The sequence below is a fragment of the Sinohyriopsis cumingii genome, chromosome 15, assembly GCF_028554795.1.
Source record: "Sinohyriopsis cumingii isolate HCF-2022 chromosome 15, ASM2855479v2, whole genome shotgun sequence".
Lineage (NCBI taxonomy): Eukaryota > Metazoa > Mollusca > Bivalvia > Unionida > Unionidae > Sinohyriopsis > Sinohyriopsis cumingii.
This window is the reverse complement of record NC_142975.1, coordinates 18547910-18563755: the sequence shown is the minus strand read 5'-3', so window position 1 is coordinate 18563755 and position 15846 is coordinate 18547910. Positions and strand designations below refer to the sequence as shown.

The following is a 15846-nucleotide window of genomic DNA, read 5'->3' as shown; positions in this document are numbered from 1 at the left end:
CTATTCTTGCATTTGGCAGAATACTGACAGACTATGTAGGTCCTTTACTTAAGATCAAGTCAGGCAACCAATACTTGTTGACCATAATGTGTGCACCGATAAGATTTCCAGAGGCAATTCCTTTACAAAATATTAAGCCTAAAACCATAGTAAAAGCCTTTATAAAGTTGTTAAAACTGTTTGGCCTTCCCAAATCCGTCCAATCTGATCAAGGTTCTATTTTCATTTGGTGGACTTTCCAAGAAATTATGCATGAATTAGGTATCCAACAATTTGATTCCTCAGCATATCGTTCTGAAATTCAGGAGGAATTGAGAAGATTCCATTAGACTTTAAAGAATATGATTCGGTCATATTGTTTGGATACCAGAAAAGGTTGGGATAAGAGAACTCATTACTGTTGTTTGCCATGTGGGAGTCAGTTTTTGTTTTTTGGATATACTGTTCGTGGACCATTGAAGTAGTTAAAATATAAACTTTTTTCCACTGAGGATCAAGTAGTTAATCTTCTTGATTATGTCTCTGTCCATGTCTATATACCTATTCATGTGACCTAATCCATCCAGTGCGAAATACCTAATTCTTTTAAGGACTCTCCTGACCGACTTGTTCAAGGGAAACCCAAACTCGTAAACGTCTTATTATTAATGGTCGTAAACACCTAAGTCAACAACTATTTATAGATCCTACGCAATGTACACTCTTAATATCGTAAAATATAATGTTATACCCGTGTAAAAAAGTTAACACTCTAGTGTCTTGGCTATAGATGAGCATTCAAATTTAAACATTAAAAAGAGTTACACATAATATAGAGACAATCACGTACCTAAAAGAAATATAGATATGCATAACACCTGAAAATAAATGTCCTTATCCTTATATTAGACTTCAAAGGCATCTTAATTTTTTGATTTCATTTAACATCCCCCGAAACTTAAAATGAATGTAAAAACAATATATACATTTTCATAAGAATGTGGGCGAAATTCCGTTTCTCAATACTGTGTGCCTTGAAATAGGGGGACTTCCGGTTGTGCACCGCAAAACACTCTTGGCAAACCATCACAAAATCGCTGACAGTCATAATCGGGTCTACACTTTACTACGTTGCAGATGTCCTGGACATATTAATTTGATATTATTTGGATCTTTTCATTTCCGTTTTTGAACAAGTGTCTAGGATTTTCATTTCAAAATCGACCTCGATCGACTTTAGTGCTTGGATCCAATATTCCAATAACTTGAATTCGTGAGTAATGAGAGAGAAATCATCAGTCAACGCCACAGTCACCGAGTCAGTGGCATACAGAGAGGAGACAGATGAATGTGCCAATGAAAAGAAGGCATTTAGTTTGGGTGATGGATTAAAACCAATTTCAGTCATGGAAAAGTTAGTAAGATAGTTATTTTTTTATGTTCATGCTTATCGTGTAACATATTTTCGCGTTAAGACAAGCGACATTGTTTCTCCTAAATACAGAGCTATGATTAGAGATTCAGTATATATACGATGAGACCTAGATTCTTCACTCATATAGGGCCGAATCTGGGTGGGACATCATGCTACATATCTGCGGCATTATGCCGCAGTGCTATAAATCACTATAAACTGCCACGCTGTAGACATCGTAGCGATATAACTGATATTTTTAAAAAGCTATGTTAAAAATCCAAATCACACACACTAGCAACTTTAGCACTCATCTGAATCTCATTACAGCCTTCGTCAATTTGCCCGTAACCCCAAAATACTTGTCCAAAATTGCACTAAGAAATGAACAAGATAATGAAAGCTAAAGTTGTTCACTTGATGTACTCTTATTATGACCGCATGTACATCTCTGCATCTTTTCACCTCTGAATTCAGTCATTGTTAATATAGGCACATTTTCCCACCACTCAACAGTTGTCAAAGTCTTTGAACTTGCTGCCTTGCTTTTGATGTACTCTTATAATAACATGTACAACTGGGGACCTTTCATTCACTGAATTCTGTCATTGTAAATATCAGCACAGCAAAAATGATCAATTGATCAACAATTTTCACACTCAGCAATTGGTTGAAACAAGACTGGCAAGCGATTGAATTTGTCACCCATCTATTGTGTGCATATGGAGGAATCCTGCGTATGTGACTTTCTGCATCTCAGGTAAAAAAATTGCATTGCAATACGTGTGATTAAGCATTTCTGAGACCTCTGGTATTTTGGTTATCAAGGTCTTAAAGTTCAGGATTTTATTTATTTTGATTATTAACTGTTTCACTGTAAAGGACATAATTTTTACACTATTTTCGAGAGATTTATTGAGGAGCTTATGGGATTGACTACCTGTTTTTGTACCTGGAATCCTTCAACAACGTTTAAATAATTGGGGGTAAATTCCTGTTGACTGAATGCTGATAGCTGCAAAAGTTAGTATTTCCTGTCTGGGTGACAGGATTTTGCAGTCATGTAGTCTTGCACCACAGACAGACTGCTTTTAATGTACCAATTCTGCTTTTTTTCAACAATGAGAACTGCTTCTTGAACTCAGGTCTCGTGAGTTCTCACTTTTATAGTTCTGCAGTCATCTTTTTTAGCATCCTTCATAATTCTATTTCCCAAAATTGCAGATTCTGCTCACTCATTTACTCAAGTACTTTTCTGTTTAAAAAGTGTCTACTGATAATGAAGTGCCCAATTTAAAATTACATTTACTGCAGTAGCAGTTATTTTTATTATTATTATTACTGCATGTTAATTATTTGACAGTAGTGTCCAACTCAAACTTTCTCAATTGTTTTTTATTTATTTATGTGTCATCATCGCCATCTTAAGCACCTTTAAAACAAGAAAGGGTATCATTTATTTGCTTCACAATCACCGGTGCTTACATATGCATTCAGTAGACCATTGGTTTCTTTTAAGTCATCACATCAGAGAAATTTTAATTGTTAATTAGTCACACTGGTTTCATATATGTTTACCTAAGTCACGCTAATAAAATAATAATAATAATAATGATGACTTTGTAAAGCACCTAATCTTTAGAAGCTCTAAGCGCTTTACAACATTAGACAACACATATAAGATAAAAAAACATATAATGATATGATTACAAAAACAAACACCATGAAATTAGAAACATAAAAAAACATGCTGAGAATATTTAAGGTAGGAAACATTATTAAGTCTTTAAGTTTGTTCTTGCAGTCGAAATAAGTGAGTTTTAAGAGAACGGTTGAATGTGATCACTGTGCCATTGTGTCTAAGTTCAGTGGGCAATTCATTCCACATTGCTGGGCCCTGGTATGCAAAAGAACGCTGTCCATATGACTTTGTTTTCATAGTGGGAATAATGAGTATACGATTGTCAGAAGAGGAGCATAAGTATCTTGCTGGTGTGTACACATGGGCGAGGTCGGATAGGTATGTTGGACTAGAGTCCGACAGGGAAATGTAGTACAGAGAACAAATTTTGTGTTTGATTCTGGATCGAATGGATAGCCAGTGTTGGGTACAGAGCAGCGGGGAGGTGTGCTCTGATTAAGGTACTCTAAGTATGATCCAAGCAGCTGTGTTTTGAACTTTTTGAAGTTTCTGGAGCAGATATTGAGATGACAGAATTGAGTTACAGTAGCCTAGTCTTGAAAGTACTAATGAATACACAAGTGTTTTAGTGGCATCAACTGAAAGATATTTGCGAATGGAGCTGATGCGTCTCAGCTCAAGATATGCAGCCTTGCATATGTTCATGACATGCAGTGTTGGTGCAGTGTGAGAGTACTGTCCAGAGTAATACCTAGTAATACCTAGGTTTCATACTGTTTGTGTGAATTTAATGTTGGTGTTGCTGATATTTATTGTTTGAGGTAAAGGATGTGAATGAGAAAGACTTTGTGTTGTGATCAGAATGGCCTCAGTTTTGTCATCATTCATATGTAGCTTGTTACATGTCATCCATGATTTCACATCAGAAATGCACCTCTCTACACCTTGGATGGTAGTATCAACTTCAGTTGGGTGACTAGATTTGTATATTTGGGTGTCATCAGCATACAATTGGTGAGATACTGGATGATGATCTATGACACTTGAGAGCAACTGAGTGTATAGAATGAAGAGAACTGGTCCAGGAACAGACCCCTGTGGAACACCACAACATAGATCAACTGGGCTGGAGTGTATTCCATTTGCAGATACAATTTGTGTACTGTTGACCAAGTAGGACGTGAACCACAGTAAGGCTGTATCATGAATGCCAAATACATTCTGGAGATGGTGAAGTAATATATCATGGTCTATTGTGTCAAATGCTGCAGACAAATCAAGGAGGGTGAGGACTGTAATCTTTCCGTTATCCAAAGCAGAGAGAATGTCATTAACTACTTTTAGAAAAGTAGTTTCAGTACTGTGGCAAGGGCGATATGCAGATTGTATGTTGCTAAAAAGACTTTGAATTCAGATGAGATACAAGCTGGGATAGAACAACTTATCACTTTGTTGACTCTTCAATAACACTTTACTTTAACTTCAATGGTAAAAGTCACTGAAAGCAGAAAAATGGTTTGTGCACTCAAATTTCAATTTTCAGCCATGTATGTGTACCTAGTTTGTAAAAATGTTTGAATGACTTGCATATCGGGTAAGAAAAAAAGCCAGACAAAGGTCAGGGTCACAGTGAAAAAGGAGTGTGCATGTATGATTTGGATTTTTAATGCTGCTTTAAAAAAATTATCAGTCATATCACTACGATGTCTGCAGTGTGGCAATTTATAGTGAAGTCTAACACTGGGGTCTCATGCCGCAGACATGTAGCATTATATCCCACCCAGTCCCATTATCCTGACACCAGGCCAACCAGTCCTAACACTAACCTTTTAATTCTGAATGCCAAGTGAGGCAACTGTTAGTACCATTTTTATAAGACTTTGGTTCGACTTGGCTGGGGGTGGGGTTAATCTATGACCTCCTGCATCTGAGGCAGATGCGCTAACCACTTAGGCTACAGGAGTGATCTCTGAAAGAAGGGAAATGGTTTAGCATAGTAACATTAGTTATAGTTCACATGACCAAAGTTTTTGGAGAGTTACACTTAAGGTTTGGAAAATGCTTATTGATTTTGGTATAAAGATTATTGTGATGCATAGAAAAATGGCTTTTGCAGATTAACTTTTGTTCTAGGTTAAATCTTTTGACCAAACTTTGTGCATGGTTGATAAGTTTAATAAGAAAATAATGGTTCACAACCACATACCTTGATACAAGGGCCTGCAGAGAGACTGTTAAACAAAATTTATATATATAATGTGCCATCTACAGTACTTTAATTAAATTCTTTTAGGGACTATTAAACACTGATTGGGCATACAGTGTATATATAATATGCCAGTCTTTTAAACACTGATTGGGCATACAGTGTATATATAATATGCCAGTCTGTTAAACACTGATTGGGCATACATTGTATATATATTATGCCAGTCTGTTAAACACTGATTGGGCATACAGTGTATATATATTATGCCAGTCTGTTAAACACTGATTGGGCATACAGTGTATATATATTATGCCAGTCTGTTAAACACTGATTGGGCATACGTTGTATATATAATATGCCAGTCTATTAAACACTGTTTGGGCATACAGTGGACATATAATATGCCAGTCACAGTACTTAATTAAATTCTATTGAGGACTGTTAAACACTGGTTGTGCATACAGTGAATATATAACATGCCAATCTATTAAACACTGATTGGGCATACAGTGTATATATAATATGCCAGTCACAGTACTTTAATTAAATTCCACTGAGGACTATTAAACACAAAATTGCGCATTCAGTGTGTGTATATATACACACTGTGCTATTCACAGTACATTAATTAAATTTCATGACAATCTAGACCTTTGCATCATTTTATATACAATATTCAGGGCAAGTAGTTGAAAACATTACCTGTACAGAAAAATGGTTAACTTTTGAATGCCTGAAGCTTCTGGACAGTGTTTTTTTCTTTTTCTGAATTTTAATTTTTGAGAGCATATCAGAAACTCCACCTTAATCATTCCATTTATTTATTTTTTCAGATGGCTTGTTGCCCTCAGACCATGGTCCTTTACAGCATCTTTCACTCCTGTTGCACTTGGGAGTATTCTTGCTTATAAGTCCACTGGAGAATGCAGTATTACAGTGTTTCTTGCCGCACTATTCACTGCTTTGTCAGTACATGCAGCTGGCAATCTTGTGAATACTTATTTTGATTATATGAAGGGAATTGATGGAAAAACCAGTGATGACAGAACTCTGGTCGATAAACTTCTCAAACCACATGATGTTGCATGGTTGGGAACAGTGTCCTACGTTTGTGGGATGGTTGGATATGTAATTCTAGTCATGATTTCACCTGCAAAAATGGAACATATTGCTTTGATGTTTTTTGGAGGATTATCAAGCAGCTTTATGTATACTGGAGGTCTGGGATTAAAGTACATAGCTCTCGGTGACTTGGTAATCTTTCTCTCATTTGGTCCTCTGACTGTGATGTTTGCATTCCTGACTCAAGCTGGAAAACTTTCAACAGTGACTTTACTATATGCCATTCCCTTAGCCTTAAACACAGTATCCATTCTTCATGCAAACAACACAAGGGACATGGACTCTGACAAAAAAGCCAAAATTGTCACAGTGTCTATTTTACTGGGGAAAACAGGGTCATACATTTTATTTGTTTTCCTTCTGTTTGCACCCTACATTATCTTTGTACTGATGGGGCTTCATATTTCTCCTTGGCTTTTCCTGCCATTGCTGACAGTCAAAAATGTATTCGATATTGAAAGATTGTTTCGTTCTGGAAGCTTGAGAAAGGTACCACATATGTTGGCACAGTTAAATCTCCTCATTGGACTGCTGTATGTTGTTGGTGTCTTCATGACAGATGCTAAATCCCTTCCTGAGCTAGTTGTGGACAAAATTAAGTAAATGAAAAAATATTGACCTCAAGGAAGATATTTTGTTGAGATATTGCTGAGGTTTCTTGAAGTTGCAGATTTTAGAGTCTCAGTTGGTCCCACTGTATACATTTTGGATTCAATACATTTTGGATACATGATTATATGAAAAAAATATGTATATGATGACACCAGTATATTAAAATGAGTTAGAGAATTGTAATTTGTTTCAAACAGGAATTGATATATTGGACATTCAGTCATCCCCCCATATAGGGTGGAACAAGGTCAAAGGTAAGTAATCAAGGTGTGTGAGTAGTTTATATATATATGTATATATATATATATATTGTAAACCAACTATAACTTGGTTTTTGTTGCTCATACCTACCAGTTGTGTTCGGTACCAAGCCATGGTATGGTGAGAATGAAAACATTCTCTGAATGTCTGTGTTAGTGTCAAAAGTGCGGAGAATAAAATACATTAGATGTGTTGTATTAATTTCACACCTTTACATATTATAAAACAGTTACGATCAAGATGACCCCATGCTTGATAAAGATTAGTCATTGCTATATAAGAACATTAATCAGGGCATGTAAGCTTAACTGAAGTATTTTTAACTATTTATAAGTTTGGCTGGTGATGAGTAGTATCCAAGAATAAGGAATATCAAAGACAAAAAAAATTATATTGTTTTGATTAGTGTCGGGAAATAAGGAAAATTTCTAACCAAAACATGGCTGATTTAAATAGCATCAGGAAATCAAAAAAATCTAAGGCAAAAGATTGGCTGATGTTTTGAGTAGTGTAAAGAAATGAGAAAAATCTAAGGCAAAAAATTGGCTGATGTTTTGAGTAGTGTCAAGAAATGAGAAAAATCTAAGGCAAAAGATTGGCTGATGTTATTATTGTAGGGAAATAAGGAAAATCTAGAACCAAAAGATTGGCTGATGTTTTGAGTAGTGTGAGGGAATAAGAGACATAAGACAAAAAAAATCATTAGCCATGATGTGGTTGTATTGTATCTGAATTTGTGTTTAAATGACAAATATTGTACTTGAACCCCATTCTTAGAGCTGAAATTTTTATATTGAACTACATTCTCTAGGTTACTAAATTTAAGGTAGGCAACAAGAATCCTTGTAGCCCACTGGTCTTTCATCTGGTTTCAAAATAATTTAAGTCCTTTGTATCTAGTATTGATTATTTAGCTTTGGAAGAGTACTAATTGTAGATAAAAGTTCAATACCAAAAAGCAGAGAAGCCATTTTTGCTACATTTTAATCAGGTGAAAAAAATGGCATATCAAGTCACATTAGTTGCTAACACATACTGGTTAATACCGAATTGTGCATGCAAACAACATTCAACTGAACTGTCTCTTGCTATTGTTTATAATAAACATTTTCATCATTGTTAAGGCATTTGCTAGTAAATTCCAGACATTACCAAAAATATTAGTTGACTTTCATTTAAATGTAACCACTGGCAATTTGATTTTTTTTTTCTTCATCAGGAGAAAGATGTTGAAAAGGCTCATTTTGATCTGGAAAATTCAAACCTTATGTCATTGTGATTCCTTCTTTTGAAAATTCTTTATAGTAAATATTGTCTACCAGATTTGTCATCAGTTAGCAAAACCATGCATTGTAGGAAGTAAGCTTGCTACTGCTTTTTATTTTAACCATGATGTGTATTTATCCATACTGTCTTGCCTATTGCTATGCTTTAGAGGAAGAGACTTGATTCTGTCAAGTCTATTGTTATACTTTAGGGAAAAACATTTGATACTGTCAAGCCTGTTATAATTCTTTAGAGAAAAAGAATTGATTCAGTTAAGTCTATTGTTATACTTTAGGGAAAAACATTTGATACTGTCAAGTCTGTTATAATTCTTTAGAGAAAAAGACTTGATTCTGTCAAGTCTATTGTTATACTTTAGGAGAAAACATTTGATACTGTCAAGCCTGTTATAATTCTTTAGAGATAAAGACTTGATTCAGTTAAGTCTATTTTTATACTTTAGGAGAAAACATTTGATACTGTCAAGCCTGTTATAATTCTTTAGAGAAAAAGACTTGATTCTGTCAAGTTTATTGTTATATTGTTATGGAAAAACATTTGATACTGTCAAGCCTATTGCTTGTAAGTCCAATCCAACTGCAAACAACATTATACATTGGCAGATGTTGGTATGTGCAGCTGGACTAGACTTAAAAGCAAATATAGATGGTATGTTTCAATGGCATTGTTTTTTTTAAATTTATGTATGAGAAACATTCAACAAGTTATCAGTTTTTCAGTTATTTTGTTATACAGTGAATTTGATTCCTGAACATATATCTTAAAACCAAATCATCCGACAAGCAGAGAAAACCTACATGAAGAGCATGGTATGATTGTTGTCCTATTTTTTATATTTTGTCCATGGCCAGATAACAGTGCTGTGACTTAATAATGCTATTTTGTCTATGGTTATGTAACAGTGCTGTCATAATTCTTAAATTTTGTTTTATATCACCCACCCCCCCAGTTAAATTGTATTATTCAGTTGTTAAAATAAAATAAAAAATATATTGTACAGACAGACTTTAGAAACACAACAGGACATGTGAAATCTGGTCAGTGAGATCAGTTGTAATGCTTTCTTGTTGTAATGGATAGTGTGGATTGTAAAGTCTTGATGTATATATGTACCATCAGTCAGAATGTTGTAATGTATATATGTCCGATAGTTATTACTCTATGGTCTTTAAATAAGTAATATAAAAGAGTGGGTACCAACAAGTGTTGTAAAATTCAACCAGCAAGTTATTTCTTAAGCAAACAGAGTGGATAATATATAAAGAACTTATGGTATTGTGAAATAAATCCCAAATAATCCTAGAATTTTGAACACATGGATGGCCAGATAATTAATGTTCTGAACAAACTTTAGTGGTATTCTAAAATAAATCCAATGCAAAAAGTTTTCATGTGCCTGTGGTGGCCTGTCTTGTAGTGATTCTTTTGTTGACTCCTTTTATCCTTATTTGAAATTTTGCTAAAAATTGTCTCTGTATCTAAGAATGTTAATTTTGAGCATTTTGTATTTCCAGAGAAGAATTAGATAATTTTAATAAATAAATTCCAGCCCATATGAAATACTGGACAAAACAATAATACAACTGAGTCTGCTCAGATCTTATGCATGAATAATGCATGAATATATACATTTTCCGATAAACAAAATTTTATACTCCTCTACCTGATCTAGGTCACAATTAGCATTTTCCCTCCAGAAAAATATTATTTAATGAAAAATTTCATTCTAGAAGGTTCCAAAGTTTTAAAGATAAAATCCTTGTTATAATTAGGTTTGTTTCTAAAATTATAATATAAAATGTAGTAAACAACAGGTAGACCTGACATTTCATGGGGAATTTCCCAAGTTCTGGACTCAAACTGAGGTAAACATGTTTACATAAAAGAACTTGATTTTGGACAAGGTCAGTCTAAATTACAATTATTCATAGCACATAATGAAACAAAATAACAAACAAACAATGCAAATTAAAAATACATGTACATAACACCATTAAATAGAATGTTGTAATGTATATTTGTACCATCAAATAGAATGCTGTAATGTATTTTGTACCATCAAATAGAATGCTGTAATGTATATTTGTACCATCAATTGTAATGTATTTTTTCACTATCAAATATAATCTTGTAGTTGACAGTTATTAGGCATATTATATAAATAATGTCAACCAAAAAATCACTTGAAAGGAAAATCTATCAAAATGTTCACTATCTATCAATAACAGAAAATATAAATTCAGTTTGGATAACATCTGCTTGTGTTGGGTACCACCGTATTACAGATTTTAAATGCATGAATGGTATGAAAATATCAAAGGATCACCAAATGGGTCATGAGGTGAGTTTATGATCACTGCAGTAATATTCACACTGCAACTAAAAATGTTTGATTGAAATAATGTCATAAAATAAAAATGTGACCACTAGACCTTGAGTTACTTTTGTTTTGATTCATCAGTGCCTTTATTTTGATGATTAAAGTTTGTGTGATGATTTTAAACCCAGGTGTAGGTACAGTAGAACCTGTCTTGAAAGACCATCCTTTCTGCCAAAAAATAATGGTCTCTCATAACAGGCCTCACAACATTATATAATCAATAAATCAGTACATGGCGATCCAGGTCTCTCATAACAGTGGTCTCACAAGACAAGTTTTACTGTATAAAGATGATGCTGTGATTGCTGGAAACCAGCTGTTTCCTTTTTAGCTTGAGAATCATGAATATTTGTCTAGTAAATAGTATGATATGTTTCACCTGCATTTACTGTAGTAAATTTGTAGTGCAGGTGTCCATTGTAAAGAAACTTTTTTTGTGATATCATGAAAATGATCTAATGATGGCCTATGGTGATGGTGAAAATATGGTTTTTTCAAGCAATTTATTTCATAGAAAATACAAAATATTGTCCATTCTATTAAATGTTGACTCTTACATATTACATGTAATAAATAAAATGTAAAGTGGACATTCCCTTTAATGGCACTTGAGAATCCAGAACAGTAGAACTTCAAAGCCTCAAAAAGCACTGCAGGAAGAACATTTTTGATTTTGGTTGTTAAGATTTTGGGGCTGTAGGCAAGGGAAGACTTTACAGTAGGATTATGTGTGTGTGTGTGATTTGGATTTTTAATGTAACTTTTAAAAAATTCAGTCATATCGCTAAATGTCTACAGCATGACAGTTTATAGTGATGTCTAGCACTGGGGCATCATGCTGCAGAAACATATATGGCATGATGTCCCACCCAGTCACATTATTCTGACATCAGGATGACCAGTCCTGACACTAACGTCGTAATGCTGAACACCATGCAAGGAAGCTGTTAGTACCATTTTTGTAAGTCTTTGGCATGACTAGGCTGGGGTTCAAACACATGACCTTCCGCATCCAAGGCGGATGCTCTAACCATTAGGCCACTGAAGCGGTCCACAAGGACTTAGTGAGGAAGGCTCTATGTTAAGAATTAGTAAGGAAGGCCTTACACTAAGACTTAGGAATTACACTGATACTTATCAAGTTACCACTCCGATGGCCTAGTGGTTAGAGCGTCCGCCTCGGATGCAGGAGGTCGTGGGTTCGATCCCCACCCGAGTCATGCCAAAGACTTACAGAAATGGTACTAACAGCTGCCTTACTTGGTGCTCAGCATTAAAAGGTTAGTGTTAGGACTGGTAGGCCTGGTGTCAGGATAATGTGACTGGGTGGGACATCATGCTACATGTCTGCATAAACTGCCACACTGCAGACATCGTAGTGATATGACTGAAAAATTGTTAAAGCTACATTAAAAATCCAAATCACACACGCACACACACACACACTACTTATCAAGGACTTTACACTAGGACTTGGATGGGACTTACACAAGGACTTCCTTACACCAGGACTTCCACTAGGACATACATTTTATGTCATTTGAGTAATAATAATTATATTTGTGATTTATGCTAGAGTTAGCAAAGTGTTACTGTTGCTGTTTATGTAGATATATTTATGTTATGTTTAAGCTTGTTAAAAACATTTAAATCATTGTCATTTGATAATAGCTTAATGTAATATTTTTTTTAACCCTGCATTTTAGCACAATTTTGAATATTGTTTGATTCATACTTTCTCATGTAATTTCAGCAGCTGTGAATATTGTGTTTTCATGAGGTATTTGTTGAGAAATGGTGCAGGTTATGACAGGATTGACTGCTTGTCTTTGAATTATTTCTATTTAAAGCAAAGCTAGTTATGGAATTTTTCCTTTTTCATCGCATGGGATGTTTTACAGTTCCTCTGTGGCAGGAGAATCTGAAAATTGTCTACTGGCTTAAAATAAATTTTTAAAATTAAATTGCACAGTGGATCAGAATTGGTCTGCATGGTCAGTTGACCAGAATATCTAAGTGATTGCAAATGTTCTTTGTACTGCAAATATTTAAACTTGTGGAAATGAACAGTGGATTTGCTCTATTCTTGTAATGTTGAGCCCTGTCCCATTGAAAACTATTCTAAAATCATACACAGTTCCCAGTTTTGCAAATTGTTCCTAAACCATTGTTTTTCCCACAGTAAATGAGCTATATGCTGCATCTCCAGTCACATCGGAAAAACCCCAGTATCATTTGAAATGATTAATAATATCATTAATATTTCTTTATTATCCTAATAGTTATATCCAGCAGTAGTGAATGGGGATACCCTAGGGACAATGGGAATTACCATTAAAAACACCCTTGGGTCAATCGGGGGACTATGTAAATTTAACATTAACCACCCTGGGTCACTCTAGGGACAGTTGAAATTTAATATGGGCAAAAAACCCTGGGTCACTCTGGGGACAAGGGAATTTAACATTGGAGAAAGGAAATATCCATGCTAGGGACATTCTAGGGACAAAGGCATTCGAATAATGGAAATTTAACATGGGAGATATTGCTGGGTCACTCTAGGGACAATGGGAATTGAACATGGGGAATAGAGTTTGGGCTGTATAGGGACAAGGGGAATTGAACATGGGATTTTTTTTTTTTTTTTTTAAATTTTTTTTAAAAAGGGGTAGGCAATGGAAAGTCAATCTCTTTTCGAGAAATGTGGGTGGCCCTGAAAAGGGCCTTTGGTTTCATCATCATCTTCTTTTATTTCCTCCACTTCTGTAGCCATCCTCTTATTTTTTCCATCATTCTTCTTTTCTGTTTCCGGTATCCAGTCCTGGTGACCCATGGCTCGGAACTTCTGTTGGATTTTTATCCAGTTAGCGTTCAGTTTCTCTAGTTCTTCCTTTTTCTTTCTATTTTCTTCTTCTTTTCTATCTTTTGCCCACCTGTCCTTTATTTTCTCCACTTCTTCATCTATCACCTTTCTCATCTTTTCTTCCCCTTTTTTCAATCTTTCAACACTCCTTTTGACAAAGGGCCACTCTGACCTTTTTTCTATCTCTTCCAAAAACCTTCTTACTTCTTCTACCTTCTCCAGGGCCTCTTTTAATGTTCCCACTCTGACATAAGGGGGATTTATTAGCCCTCTCAGTCTCTTCACTTCTTCTTCAATTAATCCTTCTATCATCTCCCTGGCTAATTTTAGTTTGTTCACATAGTGCACACTGGTTCTTAACCTCCAATCTCTTTCAATCCTTTCAACTCCATATTCACCATCCACCATCCAAAAATAAACATGCCTTAAATCATTGAACAGTTGGGACACTTCCATCTTCTTTTTTATTCTTTGTAGAATGGTTTGAACATCAAACCTTGTGGGTTCTTATAGTGAAAGCGCGGACGTGAAGGAAAACATCCCCTACTTTTCTCATTTCATATAATATACTATCCACATAAGTGAAGCAACATTTAACAAACCCAAACTATACTCTCCACATACGCTAAGAAACAATAAACAAATCCATAATCTACTATCCACACAATCGTACGTGAGTGGTTACAAACACAAACACAAACACACAAACACATACGCTAAGAAACAATAAACGAAATCCATAATCTACTATCCACACAATCGTACGTGAGCGGTTACAAAACCCAAACTATACTCTCCACATACGCTAAGAAACAATAAACAAATCCATAATCTACTATCCACACAATCGTACGTGAGCGGTTACAAACACAAACACAAACACGCAAACACATACGCTAAGAAACAATAAACAAACCCATAATCTACTATTCACACAATCGTACGTGAGCGGTTACAAAACCCAAACTATACTCTCCACATACGCTAAGAAACAATAAACAAACCCATAATCTACTATTCACACAAACTTACGTGATCGGTTACAAACACACACACAAACACATACACTCACACTATGAAAAAAGAGTCAGTGTTTATATTCACACTACTCTACCTACACACATTGGCAAATCGATTGTTATTTCTTTTCTAGAGTATTGGGGTAGCCCTGAAAAGGGCTGTTGGTTTTTAACTCCAGATGCACCTATCTAATGCTGGCACCTTCCTGGCCTGGCGCCACACACACATCTTCTTCCCCAGTCTCTTTTCACTCTTTTTTGGGGAAGAGCAGAGGCGGGATATGTGGCTTCAGAATCCCAATTTTCTGTCTCTGGGATTCTGAAATTTCTTATCTCCTTTTCCTCCTCTTCTTTTTTTCTTCTTTCCTCCTCCTCTCTCATCCTTCCCTCTTCGACAATGGCCTCCGCGGCCAGTTCGTTTAACAGGCGCCTGGCATATTCCAGGTGCATCTGGAGTTCTAGAAGCTTTACAATTCTGGTATTCATTCTCTTCATCAATCAACAAGGCTAGCTAGACTGCCCAGCGAGTTTCAATTTATACTGAAAGCACGGACGAGATGGAAAACATCCCCCTAAAAACATAAAATTGATCTTACCTAGATCATGACCAAATCAACGCGCGGACCTAAAAGAAACACTCACTTTTTTTATACTACCTATTACTATTCTAAAAAAATGTTCATTAATCACTTCAATATACTATCCACATACGCAAAGCAATCCAATCAAACCCCCAAATCTACTCTCCCCACACCTCAAACAGCCAAAAAACATGATCTTAATCTACTATCCACACCAACGTACGTGAGCACTTACAAACACACAATCCTATACACAAACACATACCCTCTCACTATAAAAAAAGAGTGTTTATATTCACACTACTCTACCTACACACATTGGCAAATCGATTGTTATTTCTTTTCTAGAGTATTGGGGTAGCCCTGAAAAGGGCTGTTTTTTTTTTTTTTTTTTTTTTTTTTTGTTTTTTTTTTTGTTTGCTATGGCAATCTTTTAGTTTCTAAGAATGCGACGTCCTCTGAGGATAGACTTTCTGA

At 35.2% G+C, this 15846-nt stretch overlaps 1 protein-coding gene across 1 annotated transcript; it reads left to right on the top strand.

Moving 5' to 3' along the window:
• The first annotated feature begins 1037 nt into the window (after positions 1-1037).
• Positions 1038-10957, top strand: LOC149781362 (ubiA prenyltransferase domain-containing protein 1-like). The gene is made up of 2 exons (XM_089935451.1): positions 1038-1393; positions 6078-10957. The coding sequence occupies exons 1-2, from the start codon at positions 1260-1262 to the stop codon at positions 6967-6969; spliced, it is 1026 nt and encodes a 341-aa protein (XP_089791577.1). The 5' UTR covers positions 1038-1259; the 3' UTR covers positions 6970-10957.
• The last annotated feature ends 4889 nt before the right edge of the window (positions 10958-15846 follow it).

What these genes read in the sequence shown, in the direction of transcription:
- LOC149781362 (XM_089935451.1), top strand. Translation starts at nt 1,260, where the DNA reads ATGAGAGAGAAATCATCAGTCAACGCCACAGTCACCGAGTCAGTGGCA. An exon ending in CCAATTTCAGTCATGGAAAA is followed by an intron (nt 1,394 to 6,077) that starts GTTAGTAAGATA and finishes TTATTTTTTCAG; the next exon opens with ATGGCTTGTTGCCCTCAGAC.